At 39.2% G+C, this 17,640-nt stretch overlaps 2 protein-coding genes across 3 annotated transcripts in view; both read right to left on the reverse strand.

Annotated features, from left to right (window-relative positions):
* Positions 1-174: 174 nt before the first annotated feature.
* Positions 175-10,696, reverse strand: nfil3 (nuclear factor, interleukin 3 regulated). 2 transcript variants are annotated; one of them, XM_077542581.1, is made up of 2 exons: positions 10,464-10,696; positions 175-4,505 (listed from the first exon to the last, which is right to left on the reverse strand). In XM_077542581.1, the coding sequence occupies exon 2, from the start codon at positions 4,399-4,401 to the stop codon at positions 3,148-3,150; it is 1,254 nt and encodes a 417-aa protein (XP_077398707.1). In that variant the 5' UTR covers positions 4,402-4,505; positions 10,464-10,696; the 3' UTR covers positions 175-3,147. The 2 variants fall into 2 exon arrangements, with proteins under 2 accessions (XP_077398707.1, XP_077398708.1); XM_077542582.1 differs by lacking the exon at positions 10,464-10,696 and adding an exon at positions 9,573-10,428.
* A 1,511-nt stretch (positions 10,697-12,207) lies between these two features.
* The window catches only part of ror2 (receptor tyrosine kinase-like orphan receptor 2), a 53,509-nt gene continuing 48,076 nt past the window's right edge, over positions 12,208-17,640 (reverse strand). Inside the window, exon 9 of the mRNA XM_077542574.1 lies at positions 12,208-14,800. Coding sequence (XP_077398700.1) covers positions 13,349-14,800 — 1,452 coding nt within the window. The 3' untranslated portion in view covers positions 12,208-13,348. The remainder of the gene's footprint in view (positions 14,801-17,640) is intronic.

Below are 17,640 nucleotides of genomic sequence, written 5' to 3' on the forward strand. Positions count from 1 at the left end.
CTTAATCGAAAATCGATTCTGAATCAAATCACAGACCCAAAAATCGGAATCGAATCATGAGACATTCAAATATTCCCACCCCTACTATTGACTTTGTCAAAAAATGGCACTAAAGCAACCAGATTAAAGCATAACATTACAGTAATGTTCCCAAAAGACAAAATCAAATACATATTCAATACATTAAATTTATTCCTCATACATGTTTGTTTTAAATCACATTCAGGTATTTTGAGCTGTAGTGCTGTACACAATTTGTATTAAAAATGTCACAATTTTATCAAATCTGGCTACTGATTTATTAAAGTGCTAAATACTGTACTTTACAAAATATTACATTACCTGATAAACATCCCAAGCAGAGGTATACATACAGTTACAGTATGAGTGTCTCCAAACAATACAAATATGTCCAAATGTTTTTGGACATATAATGGCCGTATCACATTAATCAAAACCATTATGGATTCCAGCTTTAAGGCAAAACGGCTAGTTCAAAACTTGAGCAACATTTGCCCAACTGCCATTAATTGTGTTAGCAGGAATACAATGCCTGTAAACTTGTACCTGCTCCTTAAAATCCAAGCAGAATGGTTGTTGAAAGGACTATGAAAACGACACAAGTAAAAGGCTATACTTTGTACTGCAAGGAAAATAAAAGCACCACACATACACTGTACAGATTATTATGCATACAATATATGTTAGTTATTGTTTTTCTGGTGAAGCAAGTTGAGTCTTTCTGTGTAGGTCACTCATATCAAAGTCAAACAGATTAGATGATTCATTTCCCTGTTACATCCTAAAAAGATTTGATAACTTCATTATTTTTTTATGCACAATTAATACCTTTAAAAACTAATTTGTTTACTTGCTGTCGACTGAAGATGACATCACCAATCATGGCTCAGTTTGCTGACCAAACCCAGAAAACAGGTGAGCCATGATTGGTCGTTACCTACTTCCTTAGCACAGATGATGTTACTTCAGTTGACAGCAAGTGAAAAAAATAGTTTTTAAAGGTATTGATGGTACACAAAAAATAATGTAGTTATCACATTCATTCTGCACAAAATACTAAATAATAAACTTTTTACTGCTGAAAATGGATCAATGAGTCAAGCATTCCTATAAATAAAGACAGAAACATACTACTATTTTTTCCAACCTATTTCAGTTGTTGAAACGGCATAGTAATTTGGGGCGCTGTATTTTGAGTCACTTCACCATGGTTGTTTTGTTTAATAAAATCCCAATTATTACATAACATAATATAATTTGAAAAAGCACACAAAAATGATTCTGTGTTAACCACATTGACTATTTAAGGAAAATGACAAAAAACAGCATACGCCCATGTTACACGATTGGTTGGCATTCAACACATCTAAACATTTCTTTTGTAAATTCTCAAATAACCACACTGTTAAACAGAATTGCATCTTTCTTTAGAGAACAATTTTATAAAAAAGGCCAAATTCTTCTGACCCTGTTTATCAATGTGAACCTTCATTTTCAAAGTTTATTTGCTTATGTGTGCAGAATATTCAACATGGTATAAAAAGGCAATTTTCCCAATGAAGAGATTTTCAGCAGGACAATCTTTCATAATTGTCAGTATTGTAGTTTTACGCAAACGAGTATATACTGTAATAGCAACTGATGAACAAACACAGCTGGTAATAATGAGTGAAAGTTATCAAAACTTGTATGAGAATGAACTTTACAGGTCCAATCAGCAATGTGAAATTGTACATCATACTTCCATTTCTGTTTCAAGTACAGATAACCAATAGAGATTCGGACGTTGACGTCATGTGTCCCAAAACGGCCATTAGCGCAACCATTTATGCCAGGAATCCGTCCACTGTATGCCAACAGGTGAAAGTTGTTTGCGGAGTGATGTGCAAGCTGGATGGATGGATGGATCCCGTGACGTGTCCTATTCCCACTGTTTTAGAATTCCTCCAATCTGTTTTCGATAAGAGGTGTTCCCCTTCTACGATCAAGCGAGCCGTTGACCAAATTTTTACTTTCTATCCGGGTGGGGGAGCTCCACGCCCTAACTGTTAGCCCCGAGTGTCTTCGTTAGCACCCCGACGGGGCAGGGGTCACATTGTGGCCAAATGCGGCTTTTGTTCCCAATGTTTTGTCTGGCTCTCATGCCAACCACCCTATTCGAGCCATTTAGCTATTTAGCCAGCATAGAAAATGCATTTGCCACTTTGAGTAAACGGCAAACGACACACTTTAACAATGATTGACAGCTGTTGTGGACCAGCAGCCACGACGAGAAGAAGCAAAAAAAAGATTGAGCATGTTCCAGGCTACCAAAAGAGGAACCAATGCGTAGCCAATGTTGGACTTTGTACATGATGGCTAAATCAGCAGATGCTAACTGTTACCACATGCAAAATGTGGGGGAAATAATCTGTTTTCGTTCATCTGTGCTGCTACAGTTTAATAGATATTACACAGTTGAATTTAATAACACTACAAAGAAGACTTTTTACGGTGTAAATAATGATAAGTTGCTAACGTACGTAAATAACACTGCAACACATGTGTGAAACTGCTAAATTCGATGGCATTTTGAGCACACAGCAAGGGGAAATAAATTCGGATTGTACAAATTTGTTAAGCCTTTGTATGATCAGATTTGAAAGCACTCACTGGCAAGGGAGGAGGTAATTCCACGAAGCAGTGCTGCCGAGTTGAAAAAAAAAAAAGCACTCCTGACACTTCAACGGCAGTCCAACATGTCCACCTCACGCATGTATATTATGTCCTTTTCATCAAAGTGACTGTCAATGCTCTTGGGCAGAAAGTTGACGGATAAACGCAAATTTTTGGCCTCCTCGCTATTGTAGCCCATTAACACCGCGCCGCTACTTTCCTGCCGCAGGGGGGCGTGTTCAGAGAAATAGTCACGTGACGTCAAGATCTCTATTGGTCATTGTTTTGTGCTTACCACATTACCACTTTGTACTAGAATTTCAAAATATTTTATTTGAAAATATACAGCGACCAAAAAGTTGCTCAAAAGCCACATATCAACCACACAGTGTAATACCAAATCAGTGAAAATTATATAAAATTATAACGGCAGACAAGCCTCATTGTGATGAGTGGATGTTTCACTTGACGTCATTCCAGCCCCTTGCAGTGACGTGTTTTTTCAGAGAGTCCACAGTCCTCGTCCTCTGAGTATGCATAGGATGGCTGTTTGATGTTCACAATTGGTTTGTCTGAGAAGCTATGGTTCTGCCTGCTACTCATGGAGCTATCCTGAAATGTTTTCATGCTGATTTTATGCCACTGCTCAGTCCGTTGGGTCCAGTCATGCATGGCGATGACTTGTTCTGACAAAGGGCAGCGCAAGGACTGAGAGCAATCTGAAGTGTTCAAGGACGCCTGGAAGCAGCTGTTGGTAGGCAAGGACAGTTTTGACAACGATTCATACTCTGGGTCGATGGATTCTACTTTGATTTGGACAGTCTTGGCTTTGATTCGCAGTTTATGAGGCAGAGCCGACGAACCGGCCTCGGGCACTTTGTGTGTAGATACAATAACACTTCTTGGGTCAGCTGCAGATGGCATCAACCCTTTGGGGACCTGCTGCTCATCTTCAGCATCTGATGATTTGCTCAAAGCACCATCATCTGAGCTTCTGGGAGAGTTACTGGATGACCTGGTGATCTGTAAGAATGGAGCAGATTGGGTGCAGACTCTTGACAAGGGGTTGGTCATGTAGTTCCTAAATAGTTCATAGGGACTACTTGTGTCATGTAGAAAGCTGCCATTATCTGCCTGTTCCCGTTTGACCTCTGTGGTTCTGCACATACTTAAACTACCCTGAGTTGGAGCATATGCCTTGGATATATTTGGTGATTGTTTGATGACTGAAATGCAGCTACTGCGCAGGTGGTGAGGCTCTGTTTCCTTGCTGGAGGAACCCTGGTCAGCGCTGGCTGTGACAAATTGCTGATATAGATGGGCACTCTTTTGGCTAGATAACATATCAATTTCTTGGGCATATGCTGCTGAGCTCAAAAGGCCAAATTTGAGTTTAAGCGACAACAGTTCAGCTTTGAGGGAGGCATTTTCCTCCCCAAGGGCCATCAGCTTGTTCTCCAGCACCATGTCATTTATACGCCGCTTCTCCCTTGAGCGCTTAGCCGCCTCATTGTTTTTGCGGCGTCTCTCCCAATAAACAGTGTCTTTCTTCTCCTCAGGGATAAATTCCCTTTTCCTGCGACAGGTAGTTTTAGCTATGAATGGCATAGCAGAGACGTCACCTATCAGGTCCTGGTTAGCCCCTTGTAAGGCCACAGCCAGTAGCAGGCCATCGTCTCCACTATATGGCTCACTGGAGTCAATTTCTTGCTTGACTGATTGCATATTTGTCAAGTCAAGTTTATCCTCAGAAGTAACTGTTCCCCATAATACCTTAATTTACGAAATGATATCTTCCACGAGGGGCAATCCACTGCTCATCACACAATCTGTGGGATTACAGAAAAAGGGTCATACATTAATTTCCATTAGCTAATTACAGAAAAAAATGTTCAAAAAGCCTTTTCCATTATTTTGCACAGATTTTTTCCCCCAGGGCTCTAATTCTGGCATGTTGAATACTGACACAAGATCCAGCAGTTTAACTCATTAGCCTGGTTTACATGGAGCCATGTATTCCGATTAGAATGAATCTGAACGGCCAAACGGAATGAAAATGCTCCATATAAACACCTCAATCGGAATGAAAAGGCTGAATCTGAATGGAATTTCATCCGGAATCACAGGGGTGGTATACAGACGCTCCCCTACTTACGAACATTCGAGTTACGAACAACGGTACATACGAACATGTCTGCGCGCATGCGCGCATGTCAAAAAATGTTCGGAAAGAGATGCTGTAAGTTAGATTTTGTATTGCGCACCTTTTTCTGAGTACTGTAGTGCTTCTTTCCGCCGCTAATACCGACGCTTCGCGCTGCGAGAGCTCACCCAGCATTGGAGGCTCAGCAACGTGTCGAGGAGGAGGAAGAAGAAGAAACGCCTGTCGCTCATAGATAAAGCCATCGCACTCTTCGAGCAGCAAGACCCAAATATTGAACGTTGCACAAAGGTTGCAAATCAATTGAATGATGCCATACAGTGCTACCGCATCATTTATGATGAAAAAAGAAGAAAACTGTGCAATCGTCGTTAGATCGCTTCTTTCGGCCAGTTTCTAGTAAATCCTCCAAGGAAGATACGCATCAACCCTCAACTTCTTCCTACATTGAAGTTACGGAGGAGGAAGTAACTTTTGAAGCCCATTCCAGCGACGACGAAGAACCTCTCATGATATAAAATCCTCCTCTTCCTCCTCCTCCATCAAATCCTTAAGCATCGAGTACATCTTCCAAAGTAAGTTAAACTTCATTTTATTTATCTTATTACGTACATGTACATACTGTGTGTGTCTCTCGCTCTCTCTCTCTAACATACGTAGTACAGTACTGTACGTATTCTCTTTAAACATAAATTATAATACAAAATATAGCACTGAAGCAACTTACGAACAAATTCACCTTACAAACGATCGCTCGGAACGTAACTCGTTCGTAAGTTGGGGAGCGTCTGTATTCCTTTCGTCAATCCAAACGAGCGTCATGTATACACTTCATTTGGAATGGCGAGGCTGCATCCGGCATGCGCATGCTCTGTCTTGACGTAAATGCGTCTTGATGTCATCGTTTCATGTATTTATTTATTGTAACCTGGAAGCATGTAGAAGTGTTTGGTGTGTGAATACTGCACAACAAAAGCCGCTCATCACATACTGTATGTTCCAAAAGCTAAAATTTTGATGTGTGTTTGGGATAAAAAATGCATTGAAGTTTCAGCTGTCTTGTGATCTGAGATACATTTTAATAAAGTAAATTAGTAATCCTCCATCATAATTCTGTCCCTTTTGTGTAATACACCAGTACCGCTGGCAGCCCGGAGTATGGCGTTAGCACCACCAATGGGTGTCAGTTAGTATAGTGCTTAATTATAATGCCTCACCTTGACTCCTTGAAGCATATGTCTGGTTATTGTGGGCAAGTAGTTAAATCTTTGTCTCATATGACCAAAACTTTATGCAAGGGGCATTTGGCTTGTCCCTTGAGCAGCTGCAAATTTCAGTCGAGCTCAAAGTTATTAATTTTACAACAGGGGCGTCTTCCTTGGTTAGCCACATCGGTCGATAGGAAATGCAAAACTTCTTTCACTGTGGACAGTAGATTCCAGTTCATGGCAAGCCTTGATAATTCTTAAAGTGCTCAAGGAGGACTACTGAATTTCACTCAAATCAACAGTTAGAGAGCAGAAACTCAGGCACAACTAGGCTCAAATAACTGAGAAATGCCCATATCATAATCATAATCAGTTCAATGATCTACCTCTCCACTCCACTCCACTCCCAAAAAAAATGAATGTAAAATGCTTGGTGGATAATCAATAAAGATAGTCAGCGTGCATGCGCACCAGCGCACCACTTATGTGCACCTATGATTATAAGGGTGTCAGACTGGCAAAAAAAAAAATGTCAGGAAAAAAATCCTGGAAAACACATTGTAGGATTTTTACAGAATTCAATTATGGTGGAAAATAAGTATAAGTTCAACTTAGTACTTTGTAATGCAGTAATGACTTGATTAACCATTGCTGGCAATTAAAGAGGTCAAACATTTACTGCACTGTATGCCTTCACCTGCTTGCACACAATTTTGTTGCCCATTCTTCCATGTAGATCTCCTATTGAGCGACTAGTCATGTTTGGGGCTGTCACCGGGGAACACGGACTTTCAATCCCTTTCAAAGAGTTTCGTTTTGGAAACTGTCTTTGAAATGCTTCTTAAGCTTGTGTCTTACTGAGCGGCATAGACTTGCGAGGATGTGCACACATAGCAAGTGTTGCCTTTGCGGCATTGCAAAACATAGCAAAGACACTTGCGAGACACTCTAAAACATTCTACATGCTGTCAAACCGTTTTTCTCGTTGCAGAGAAATTTTGAACATGTTATATATTTCTCTTTTTGGCGCAGATTTTTTTTGAAAATGTTGAAAATGCGACAATAAAAACCATTTGAGAGCATAAATAGGGTTTGAGGGAGTGTGGCTAGAGGCTTTGCAACATTTTGCAACATTGAACGAAGCCGGGCAAAAATGGCAACACTCGCATGGCCCTATTCATTCGTTCCTTAACACGCACCACTCATCTTGTCCCCTGTGCAGAAAAACAGCCCCAAAGCATAATGTTGGCACCATCATGTGTCACAGTAGGTAATCTTGGGATGCAACTCAGCATTCTTCTTCCTCAAAACATGGCGGTTGAGTTTGTAACAAAAAATCATTTTTTCGGTTTCATCTGGCCAAATGATAAGATCACCATTCTCATGATCATTGTGATCCCACAGGAATGAGCTCTTGCGTGGGAAAAAACAGCCCAGGCTTCTTTGGAGATGACTAAATATTATTTTCCACTATAATTTACAAATAAATTATTTCAAACTCCTATAATGTGATTTCCAGGATTCCCCCCTACACATCAAAGTTGAAGTGTACCTTATGAAGAAAATTACAGACCTCTGTCATTATTTTAAGTGGGAGAACTTGTACGATTTATCGGTGGCTGAGAAAATAACTTTTTGCCCAACATTACATTCAGTGTTATTTAACATTAAAAGCAGTTACATTTATACTGTCTTAAGAGTTGCACCTGGCCCTTTGGGGGCAACCATTAACACAGATGCGCGTCAAATGAGTTTGACACTCCTTGCCTGCCTAATGTTGCTTTTAAATGTGCATTTTTTATGGGGGTGAATGGACATCCTATAGTAATTCATCATTACAAGCAATTTCAATAATTGCCTTTTCTTTGTTTTTAATATTTTGACTGCAAAAAAAGGAGAGTTAGAGGCAGTGTGTATTATTTTGTGCCATCTAGTGGTAAACTAATAGAATGTAACGATTTTGAAGAATGCACACTAAGGTGCCTCAGAGAGACCACACTTCACAAGGCTATCAACAATTACTACCAATTATTATTTGGAGTGAGCGAGCGAGCAGCCTAGCGATCAGGAGGCTCAGGAGGAGCTGGAGTGGCAAGCAAGAGTGGCTAGCGAGAACTCACTGGAAGAGCTAACAAAAACGGCTAGTGAGAACCAGAGTCGTATATAGAGAGTTTGACATGACATATGGACGCAATCTTGTTACCCTACCCAGTTGGCCAAACTCTATATACGGCTCTGGTGAGAACTAGCTGGAGCAGCTAACAAGAGCTAGCGAGAGCGAGGAAAGCACAGGGAGACAAGCTGCGGAGCAGTGGAAGGTAAGTGGGGGTCGACCCATCGGATCCGACACTAGCTGGAAGCACCACCAGAGGTATGAAGTTTGCAAAGTTCTTCTCCTTCAGGTAGCTGTAGCTGAAAAATGACAGCAAATCATGTCTGCCTCCTTAAAGATGTGGCACGACCTATGTATAATAATTAGCGATTACTAGAACTACAATTACATTTAAAAATGTACTTTGATGCAATAGAATACACGACTCACAAAAAGTTAGAGATATTTGGCTTTCAGGTAAAATTTATGAAAAATCTCAAAAGTTCACACAACAGAGTGATGTCATATCATGAAAGTATGACATTTAAGTAGAAGGATGCACTGGTGATTTCCTCATCTCAAGCATTTCATTTAAATAAAAATTAACAATGGTGGGTACACCACAACAACAAAAAATGTCAATGTTTCAATAACTCGTCATGTGCTCTTGAGCATCAATTACAGTCGATTCATTGTCTACTGAGGCATGGTATCACACTCTTCTTGAAGGGCAGCCCTCAGGTAATTGAAGGTTCTGGGGTGCAGAGTTTCCAGCCTCTACACGGCAACTCAGCTGATCCCACAGGTTTTCAATAAGATCCTGGTCTAAAGAAAGTGCAGGTACACCAGTCTCTAACAGCCATTCCCTGATGATGCCACCTCGATGAGCTGGAGAACTGTTGTTTGTGAATTTTGCCATTAAGCTCCTCGTTAGAGAACAGCAACATGTGCAAAAAGTACTGAAACGTTTAACAGTTGTACATGTGGATTCAAAAGCTTAGAGAAGGTCACATTAAGTTCACCTGTAAAGGTTTGAATGCATTTTAGGCTTGTCCTGAAATTTCACCTGAAAGCCATACTGTATATCCCTAACTTTTTGTGAGTAGTGTGTGTGTGTGTGTGTGTGTGTGTGTGTGTGTGTATATATATATATATATATATATATATATATATATATATATATATATATAATTGAAATAGTGTCATACTCCAGCAACAGACATCCCGTGTTCTACATTTATATTATGTTCCTTTAGAATGGTGAAAAAAAGATTACATTTGATTTACCACAACTGTCTGATAATATCAGAGATCAAACCATACAAAAATCTATTACATTTGTTTTTCAGTAGTCTTTAAGCAAGTCATTTTCAAACAAGATACAAAACAAAAACAAAGCAGTGGTTACAGGAATTCACGACGGTTTTGTCGGGACCTTGATGATGGAAGCAGGGAATCCATCTTTGGCAGACGGGACCAGAGCTGGGATCGGTTCACAGCAAGCCGTCAACACGCCGTATGCCCCAGAATTCCTTCATTGTGAATAAGCACCCGTCGCCTCCCCCAGCCCGTGACTGCCAGAAATTTCTGTTGCTGCAGACATTATGCAATGCTCGCCGGTGTGGCAAAAAACAAACAGACACATGTTTGTTCTGCTTTGTTTGTGTGTAAATATATCACTAGTTAACCAGTGGATCCAGATAAAAGCAAGATAATCGACGTAACAGGCCGGATAAAGACAATGGGGGCATTCTGGTACATGACATGATTGCCTCACTTTACTCAGACACTGGCGAATGAGGCTTGAACGACGCCCTATAAAGTCCACCTTTTAACAGTGTGCGACAGTAAATACAACTGCACCGTTGATCAAGAACTTGTTGTCTGGTTACAATATAATAAAATATACCAACATCGTTGTGTGACACAGTGAGCCCAAACCAGTTTTTTGGTTGCAACGCTGTGTCGCAATCCGTAAACTCTTGTCACTGGTAACAAGGCCTACGTGACTTTACAGAGCCAACATATGACCCAAACACCCTCCATTCACACCCATTCCAAATCGCTACATAATTATAGAAGCTAATAAGGGTTCATTCTTTGTTCATAAAACTTGCTGATGGCAGCCAAATGATGCAGTGCATACTTGTATGACCTTACATTACTCTGTGGCTAATGGTTTATTTTGGATTACAATGAGGTTAAGTTTTTAAAGTGTTACGCTAGAAATTAGATCATAAACTAAACAGCCCTTAGGCATACACCGAGACATGTAACCAAATCAAATAATAAGCATAAACAATTCGTTTAATTCGATAGTACTCACATTTTCACTGTATCTTGTCGCTATAGAATGAAATAGGTGGCGATGTTAGTGCCGTTGTCCTGAACGAAGAAGTCATGCATCACCGATGTATCTTTCCTGACAAACATGAGGAAATATCTGGGTCGACAACATTTTACAAAGGGCAAAGAACCACATTTTCCTCCGATTTTTTTCTTTCTCCAATGTGGCTTCTCTTCTGACTCATAGATCTGTGTTAGTAGGTCAGGAGTTAAGTGCATTGGCAGTGTGCGGTTGATTGACAGCCACTTCTGCCAATCACATGGCTGTATTTTAGATTTTCAGCCAATGAGGGCTCAAATAGGATATATGTTGTCGTCACAATGCCAGCAGTGGAACGACCATAAAACGATCATGGTACTGAATTGTCAATTTATATATTGTCAATAAATAAAATAAATAAATAAACCTATCATTAGTAGATTTGCACCTTCATGCAAATTTAAAACCTAATTAGATATTGTTAGTGGTAAATAAAAAGTTAAGAATATTACATTGAAACAAACACCAGTACAATCAATGTAAGATAAAGTGATTTATACGTTTTGTTTTTTAGTCAATTATCTTGAGAATTCCAAGTGATAAATGTAGTAGCCTGTAGAGAGCGCTGTTGTACTTGAGCGCCTCTTACATTGACGGGCATGATGGCTGTTAAATAAGACACGAGAGAAATTATTTCGTGTAGAACTTCATTGTATTAAAAAAAACACATTTAAAACCACTGTACATAATCGAACTTCCCTGTCAAAAGTGATGAAAACCAGTGAAATGCCATTAGAGGGTCTGTCTGTGTTTTGATTAGGGCTGAACGATTTTGAAAAGTAACTTATGGGCAATTTACCTCGCTAAATGTTGCAATTTAATATGTTGCCATGTTTTGTTTTGTTTTTAAAACAAACACAAGCAAAATCAGATCTATCCTACATAATTTTGGGGGGTTTATAGGTTAGGTAGGCTTAGGCTAAAATAAAGGTAAATGAGCCCTGTGATTGGCAGGCAACCAGTTCAGGGCCTCCTGCCCAAAGTCAGCTGGGATAGGCTCCAGCACGCCTGGGACCCTCATTAGGATAAGCGGTACACAAGCAAAATCAGATCTATCATACATAAATATTTTGGTTGTATAGGTTAGGCTGGATGGAACCATGAATTCATATGAAAGACAGATTATTTATCTACTGTCATTAGAGGTAATTTACTAAACACTTTGACTTGCAGTCTTTTACTGGTAGGTGTTTACTACGACAACTTCACAAAATTCTACCAAACAAGTGTGGCGACGCTTAAACGCAAGTCAGTAAGTCATAACTCAAAAAATATTGCGAACAAATCTTTGGCTTTATCACTTCAACTTTTAATGCTTTATGAAAAGCATTATATTTTAACGTTATATTTGAACTTTTCTGGATTCTATATAAACATCCATTCATTTCCTGAACCGCTTATTCAAATTATATATATATATACAGTATATATATATATATATATATATATATATATATATATATATATACACACACACACAAAAAGCATGGATTTAATCAGAAAATGCTTACTTACCTTTTTTACACTACATTGCGATGTCAATTTGAATAATTGTTCAGCCCTAGCTGTGATAACTATTTTTTTTATGTAATAAAATATGTACGTAATACATGTTGTTGTGTCAGATTCACTGCTATGATGAAGTTTGAAAAACAAGTGACTTATTTAGGAAGGGTTTATTGAACATTTCATAGTTTGTTGTACACAATGGTAAATTATGTAAAACAAAAAACAAAAAAACAGCGTATAAAAGTCATGCATCTGACAGAGGGGACATCAAATCAACACAAGGTTTATCAATGTTCAATAAAGAAATGTGGTTTTTTTTTCTTCGAACTAGAGCATCTAAATTACAAATTTGTGCAATGTTGTATGAAAAATAATGTTACAAAAATCAGCCAAGTGAACATTAAGACACAGATATGTGTGTGTGTGCGTGTGTGTGTGGGGCCTGATTACCAATATTGTAATTTGTAAAATATATCACTAAGTTAAGACACAGTTTGTTCATTTGAAAACAATATTTCTTTTCCTTGTACACATTTTTCTGTTCATCATACATTCTTTGGTTCTATGGCCAATGTATATGCGCCACTGGAAAATAATATACATAATACATTTAAAATTATCTTCAACAGACACAAAGGAATGTACAAGCTAATTCTTCAAAGTTTTTCTCTATTAAACTTTATTACTTCTGAAACTGAAATATTCCCCTTTAGGTTGGTTTAGGCTTCTAAAGAGAGAAATAACATTTAGTTGGGCGGGTGATTTCTTTCGGATATGTACACTGCCTGAACAGTCACCGACAGAGGTGGCCAATCCAGGTCCAGAAAGTAAAATCCCTTCGACAGTTTGGCTTTAGCCCCTGATGCTAGCTCCCTAAAAGGTAAACAAGCACATGGCAACTAGCTAGCACCTGGGGCTAAAGCCAAGCTGTGGTAGGGTTTTTACTTTCTGGACTTGGATTTGCCACCTCTGGTCACCAAATAACCATCCAAACTTACAGAAGCCCGTATATCTGTTCATCAAAGACAATGTGACTTCTGAAGTAAAATCTTTACAGACATTAAGTACTTGAAGGTGAATAATTGTTTGAGAATGTTGCATAGCAACTTTGGAAAAACGTTTGAATGGACATGCGGACTGTAGCGTACTCAGGTTTAAAGAGTGAGATTGTGAGGCAAGATTGTGATTCACACTTGATTAACTAAGAAAGTCTTTTTCAACATTCAGCCACTGTCCCTGGAAACTGCTCCTTTTGATTGATGCAGCCCAGTGAAAGCAGGCAAACAGTTTTTGGAATGTTTCACACAGAAGCCCACCTATGTGTCTGACAATTCGATCACCAGCTCATCAGTCTGCTGCTCATTATCACCCAGTAATTCAGTTTCAGGCACTGACAAGTGCTCATTTTGCTCAAGCTCAATCTGGGGTGCCCTGTCAGAGTCCTCGTGGTTGGTCTTGGAGTCCTCATTGAGTAAAGCTGCTTGCTCTGCCATAGAATTGTTAGAAGGAGCCGTGGTGACATAGCCAGTTGATGTGGAGCCACTGCCACTGTGGAGAGAATTTGCTTTTGGAAACATCTGTGCCGGGTGATGTACCTGCTGGTGGGGCATGGGCATGGGTATTTGCATGGGGTAAAAATTCTGCATGTATTGGTAGGCTGGCATAGGGTGATAGCCATTGACAGGGATGTAGAGCTGTGGGGGTACCATCGGCCGATGCATTTGACTCTTCATTGGCATGAACTGAGGTTGATGAAAGGGTGAGGTCTTTTTGGGGCTCGTGTAGCGTGATGCATTCACTGTGCTCATGCTGATGTTGCTAACAGGGCTGGTGCTGAGAGAGCTTGTCTGGGTAGTGTTGCTGGTACCTGACGTTTGAGCGGAATTACTATAATTTGAAAGACTTTCCCAGGAGCGCAGACGTGCGTGAATATCCTTGAAGCGAGGCCGTCTTGCTTGGAATTCACTCCAACACTCCAGCATAAGGGTGTATATCCAAACCGGGCAGTCATCAGGACACTGCAAAACCTGGTGGCTGCGTACCATCTCTATCACGTCGTGGTTGGAGTGGCCACAATAAGGCTGTAGACCATAACTGAAGGTCTCCCAAAGCAAAACGCCGTAAGACCAGATGTCAGAGTCTGTGGAGAACTTCCCATACATTAGCGCCTCAGGGGACATCCATCTAATAGGGAAAGGGCTTGTCCCCATTAGATTGTAGTAATCAGCTGAGTAGACATCTCTGAAGAGGCCGAGATCTAGGATCTTGACGCTTAGCTTGTCGAAAACCAGAATGTTCCTGGCTGCAAGATCTTTATGAACAACCTGGTGGCTAGAAAGATACTCCATTCCCGCAGCAATTTGGGTAATGATATGAAGGAAATCAGACTGTTCCAATGTGGATTTTACTGTCCTGTCATCATCTGAGCTGCCAACATCTGAGTTGGGAGAGCGCACCACAAGATACTCGTGCAGGTCACCAATGCTTGAATATGTGAATATAATGCTTTGTGGCTGCTCTTTGGTGATGGTACCCAGAAGACAAACAATATTTTGATGCTGAAGGTGAGAACGGAGCATGGCCTCATGGCGAAATTCTTCACTGAGAGTGGGGTCAACCTTGTCCTTCAGTATCTTGATGGCCACCACTTGGATCTGCTCGCCAGGAACAGTGCCATACAAATGCCCTTTGTAGATCTTGCCAAACCGATCCTCGCCAAGCTCCTCCATGAATCTTACAGCTGACATATTGATCTCCCTCAGCTTTGCCTGCAGCCACAAAACAAAAACAAAAACAAAAATCTAATTAAAGTCCTCAAAAAAAGATGGCCAACAATAAAATAAGTAAAAAAAGGTTAAAGATGTATTAATTATTTCTTCTGAATTTTAAACATTTCCCAGTTGTCTGACTAAAAATAAGGAATAATAAAAATTAGGGATGTTTGATACCACTTTTTTTCAGACCGATACTGATACAGATACTCAACTCTTGAGTAGTCACCAATACAGATCCAAATACTGATACCACTAGTATATAAAATTACCTCAAAAAATGACAGATATTTTTAAAGATAGACCTATATACGGAAGAGGATTAGGGCCAGTGAAGAGAAAAAAAATGGTTGGCAGGATTCTCACTTTATTCTCAGAATTTTTATTTTAATCTCAGAACTCTCACTTTTTTTCTCCGTCCAATTTTATTTAATTGATTTTAAAAAGAAAAAAGACAATAAAAAGCAATATTCAAATTCAAAGTGAAAGAATGAAAGTGGACAGAAAGAAGTCAAACTTGTTTTGTCTGCCCCTGATAAAAAACAAATGCACAAAAACAACAACACAAATTTAATGACAGCGAGCGGTCAAGCTTTCAGTGTTGCAAGATAATTCCAAATAATTCAACTTTGTGTCTTTGTGCTATATATATATTTTCAGTAATTGTGCTTTTATGCTTTAAAAAAATACAAATAGACTTGAGAAGATTTTGTTTTACAATCCAGATTGTTCCACAGACTGATACCTTGAGTTGAAATACATCGTTCTTTTTGTTTTGTTCTATATTTAGGTTTGGAAAAAATGCCTGCTCCTCTTAATTTGTATTCACTTTCCCTTTTTAAAAAAAACAAAATTTAGTTTGTATATTAACTGGTAAAAATTCATGATGGGCTTTGTAAAATATTTTAAGGTGGTTAAACTCCATCAATCCAATAAATTTTAAAGTTTTTAGTTGTATAAATAATGGGTTAGTGTGGTCTCTGTATCCACAACCGCAAACTACACGAATAGCACATTTTTGTAAAAGATAGATGGATTCAGTGTAGGTTTTGGCTGCACACCCCAACACTTCAATGCAATAGTTCAGGTATGGAACAATCAATCTCAGATTTCTCACTTTAATCTCAGAATTCTGACTTTAAAGTGAGAATTCTGACTATAGTCTCAGAATTCTGACTTGAAAGTGAATTCTTTGTGACGTAGAGCTATGAATTGTGGGGGGAAGTCAGAAAGTCAGAATTCTGACTTTGAGACGTAGAGCTATGAATTGTGGGGGGAAGTCAGAAAGCCAGAATTCTGAGAATAAAGTCAGAATTCTCACTTAAAAATCTGAATTCGGAGAATAAAGTGAAAATTTGGACTTTAATCTCAGAATTCTGAGAATAAAAGTCAGTCAGAATTCTGACTTTGAAGTCAGAATGCTGAGAATAAAGTCAGAATCCTGCCAGCCTTTTTTTCTCTCTCTTCAATGGCCCTAATTCTCATCCGTACCTATATATTCTAATGTAGTATTTTAACTAAAAAAATATTTTGAAATTCTAGTTCCTGATTGAAAACGGCCACAAGAGGGCGACTGATACTGGTATCGGGCACCATCACGATTACAGATACTGTACCTTAAAATCAGGCTGGTATCAGCACTGATACAGATACCTGATATCCCTAATAAAATTACACTTAAAATCCACTTTACAATACAAAATGACTTGGTTTCCCGCCTCATATATCTGAGCTAATCCAGAATTACAGTTGTCAATTAGTGCAGAGGATACAGCATGTGGCACAAAACAAAAATACAACTCGCCTACTACAACAACCTTGCCAACGTTGGAGTATATGCCAGCTATCAGAAATAAAAACATTGATAACACTGTTAAGTAATTCTAACCTGTGCTAACGAGAGCTCAGACTTGCACCCAAAATCCACATTCGCTATATGTATTGACATTTAACAAGAGTTCCGAATCAACCCCAGTGGGTTACTCAATGTACTGTCCTCCAAAAAAACATCATACAATTTGAACAAAATGGTAAATGACAAATGGAGTGATTTTGTTTACCGACTTGTGTATAATAAACACATAATGCAAGGTCAGATAAAGGCTCGATTTTTGTTTTTAAATTTCCAATTTTAAACAAGAAACGTTACGTTCAGTGGAGGCAGCGACACTGCCTCCCCATGGACAGAGGAGGAACGGGCTTTAGACACGTGAATATCTGAGGACTTGTGTGTGTCTCCAAACATCGTGACGTTTGTCTAAAAAATAAATGCGTGTGCGCAACAATCCACAAACGCACTTTCAACAACTCGCAAGCAAAAGTCATGGAAAATGCACACATACAATTAAACAAGATATATGAAAATCGCGGATATATTTGTGGATCTGAAAAACGTGAAAATCAAGAAAATGTTTGTGTATCTGATAAACACGTTAAAATTGCGGATTTATTTGTGTGCGTATGAATTTATTTGTGTGAATAATTTTAAGACAAATCTCTCCCCATAGAGTGCACTTATTTAACATGTTAACACATGTTTTTCAAAGCCTCATATTCACTTATTTGAAAATGTCTTGTAAAGCACGCTAGCGGAAAGGAATTATTATTTTTGTTTAAAATGCCTTAGTTTAGTCTCCAGGATCTTCCGCTGTTCCCTGGCCAACTTCAGAACACAGGGTGTTTTTTTTATGTTGTGTTGTATCAACTAGCTAGCACTAAGTTACCTGGGGATTTCATCTCTCAAGACCGGCATCCAAGTTCGTTTGTTTGTTGCTAGGATGGAGTGAGAGGCCAACAGCGAAGTAACGACAAAAGCGCTGCTACATTGCTTAGCTGGG

Source organism: Vanacampus margaritifer, chromosome 14, assembly GCF_051991255.1.
Source record: "Vanacampus margaritifer isolate UIUO_Vmar chromosome 14, RoL_Vmar_1.0, whole genome shotgun sequence".
Lineage (NCBI taxonomy): Eukaryota > Metazoa > Chordata > Actinopteri > Syngnathiformes > Syngnathidae > Vanacampus > Vanacampus margaritifer.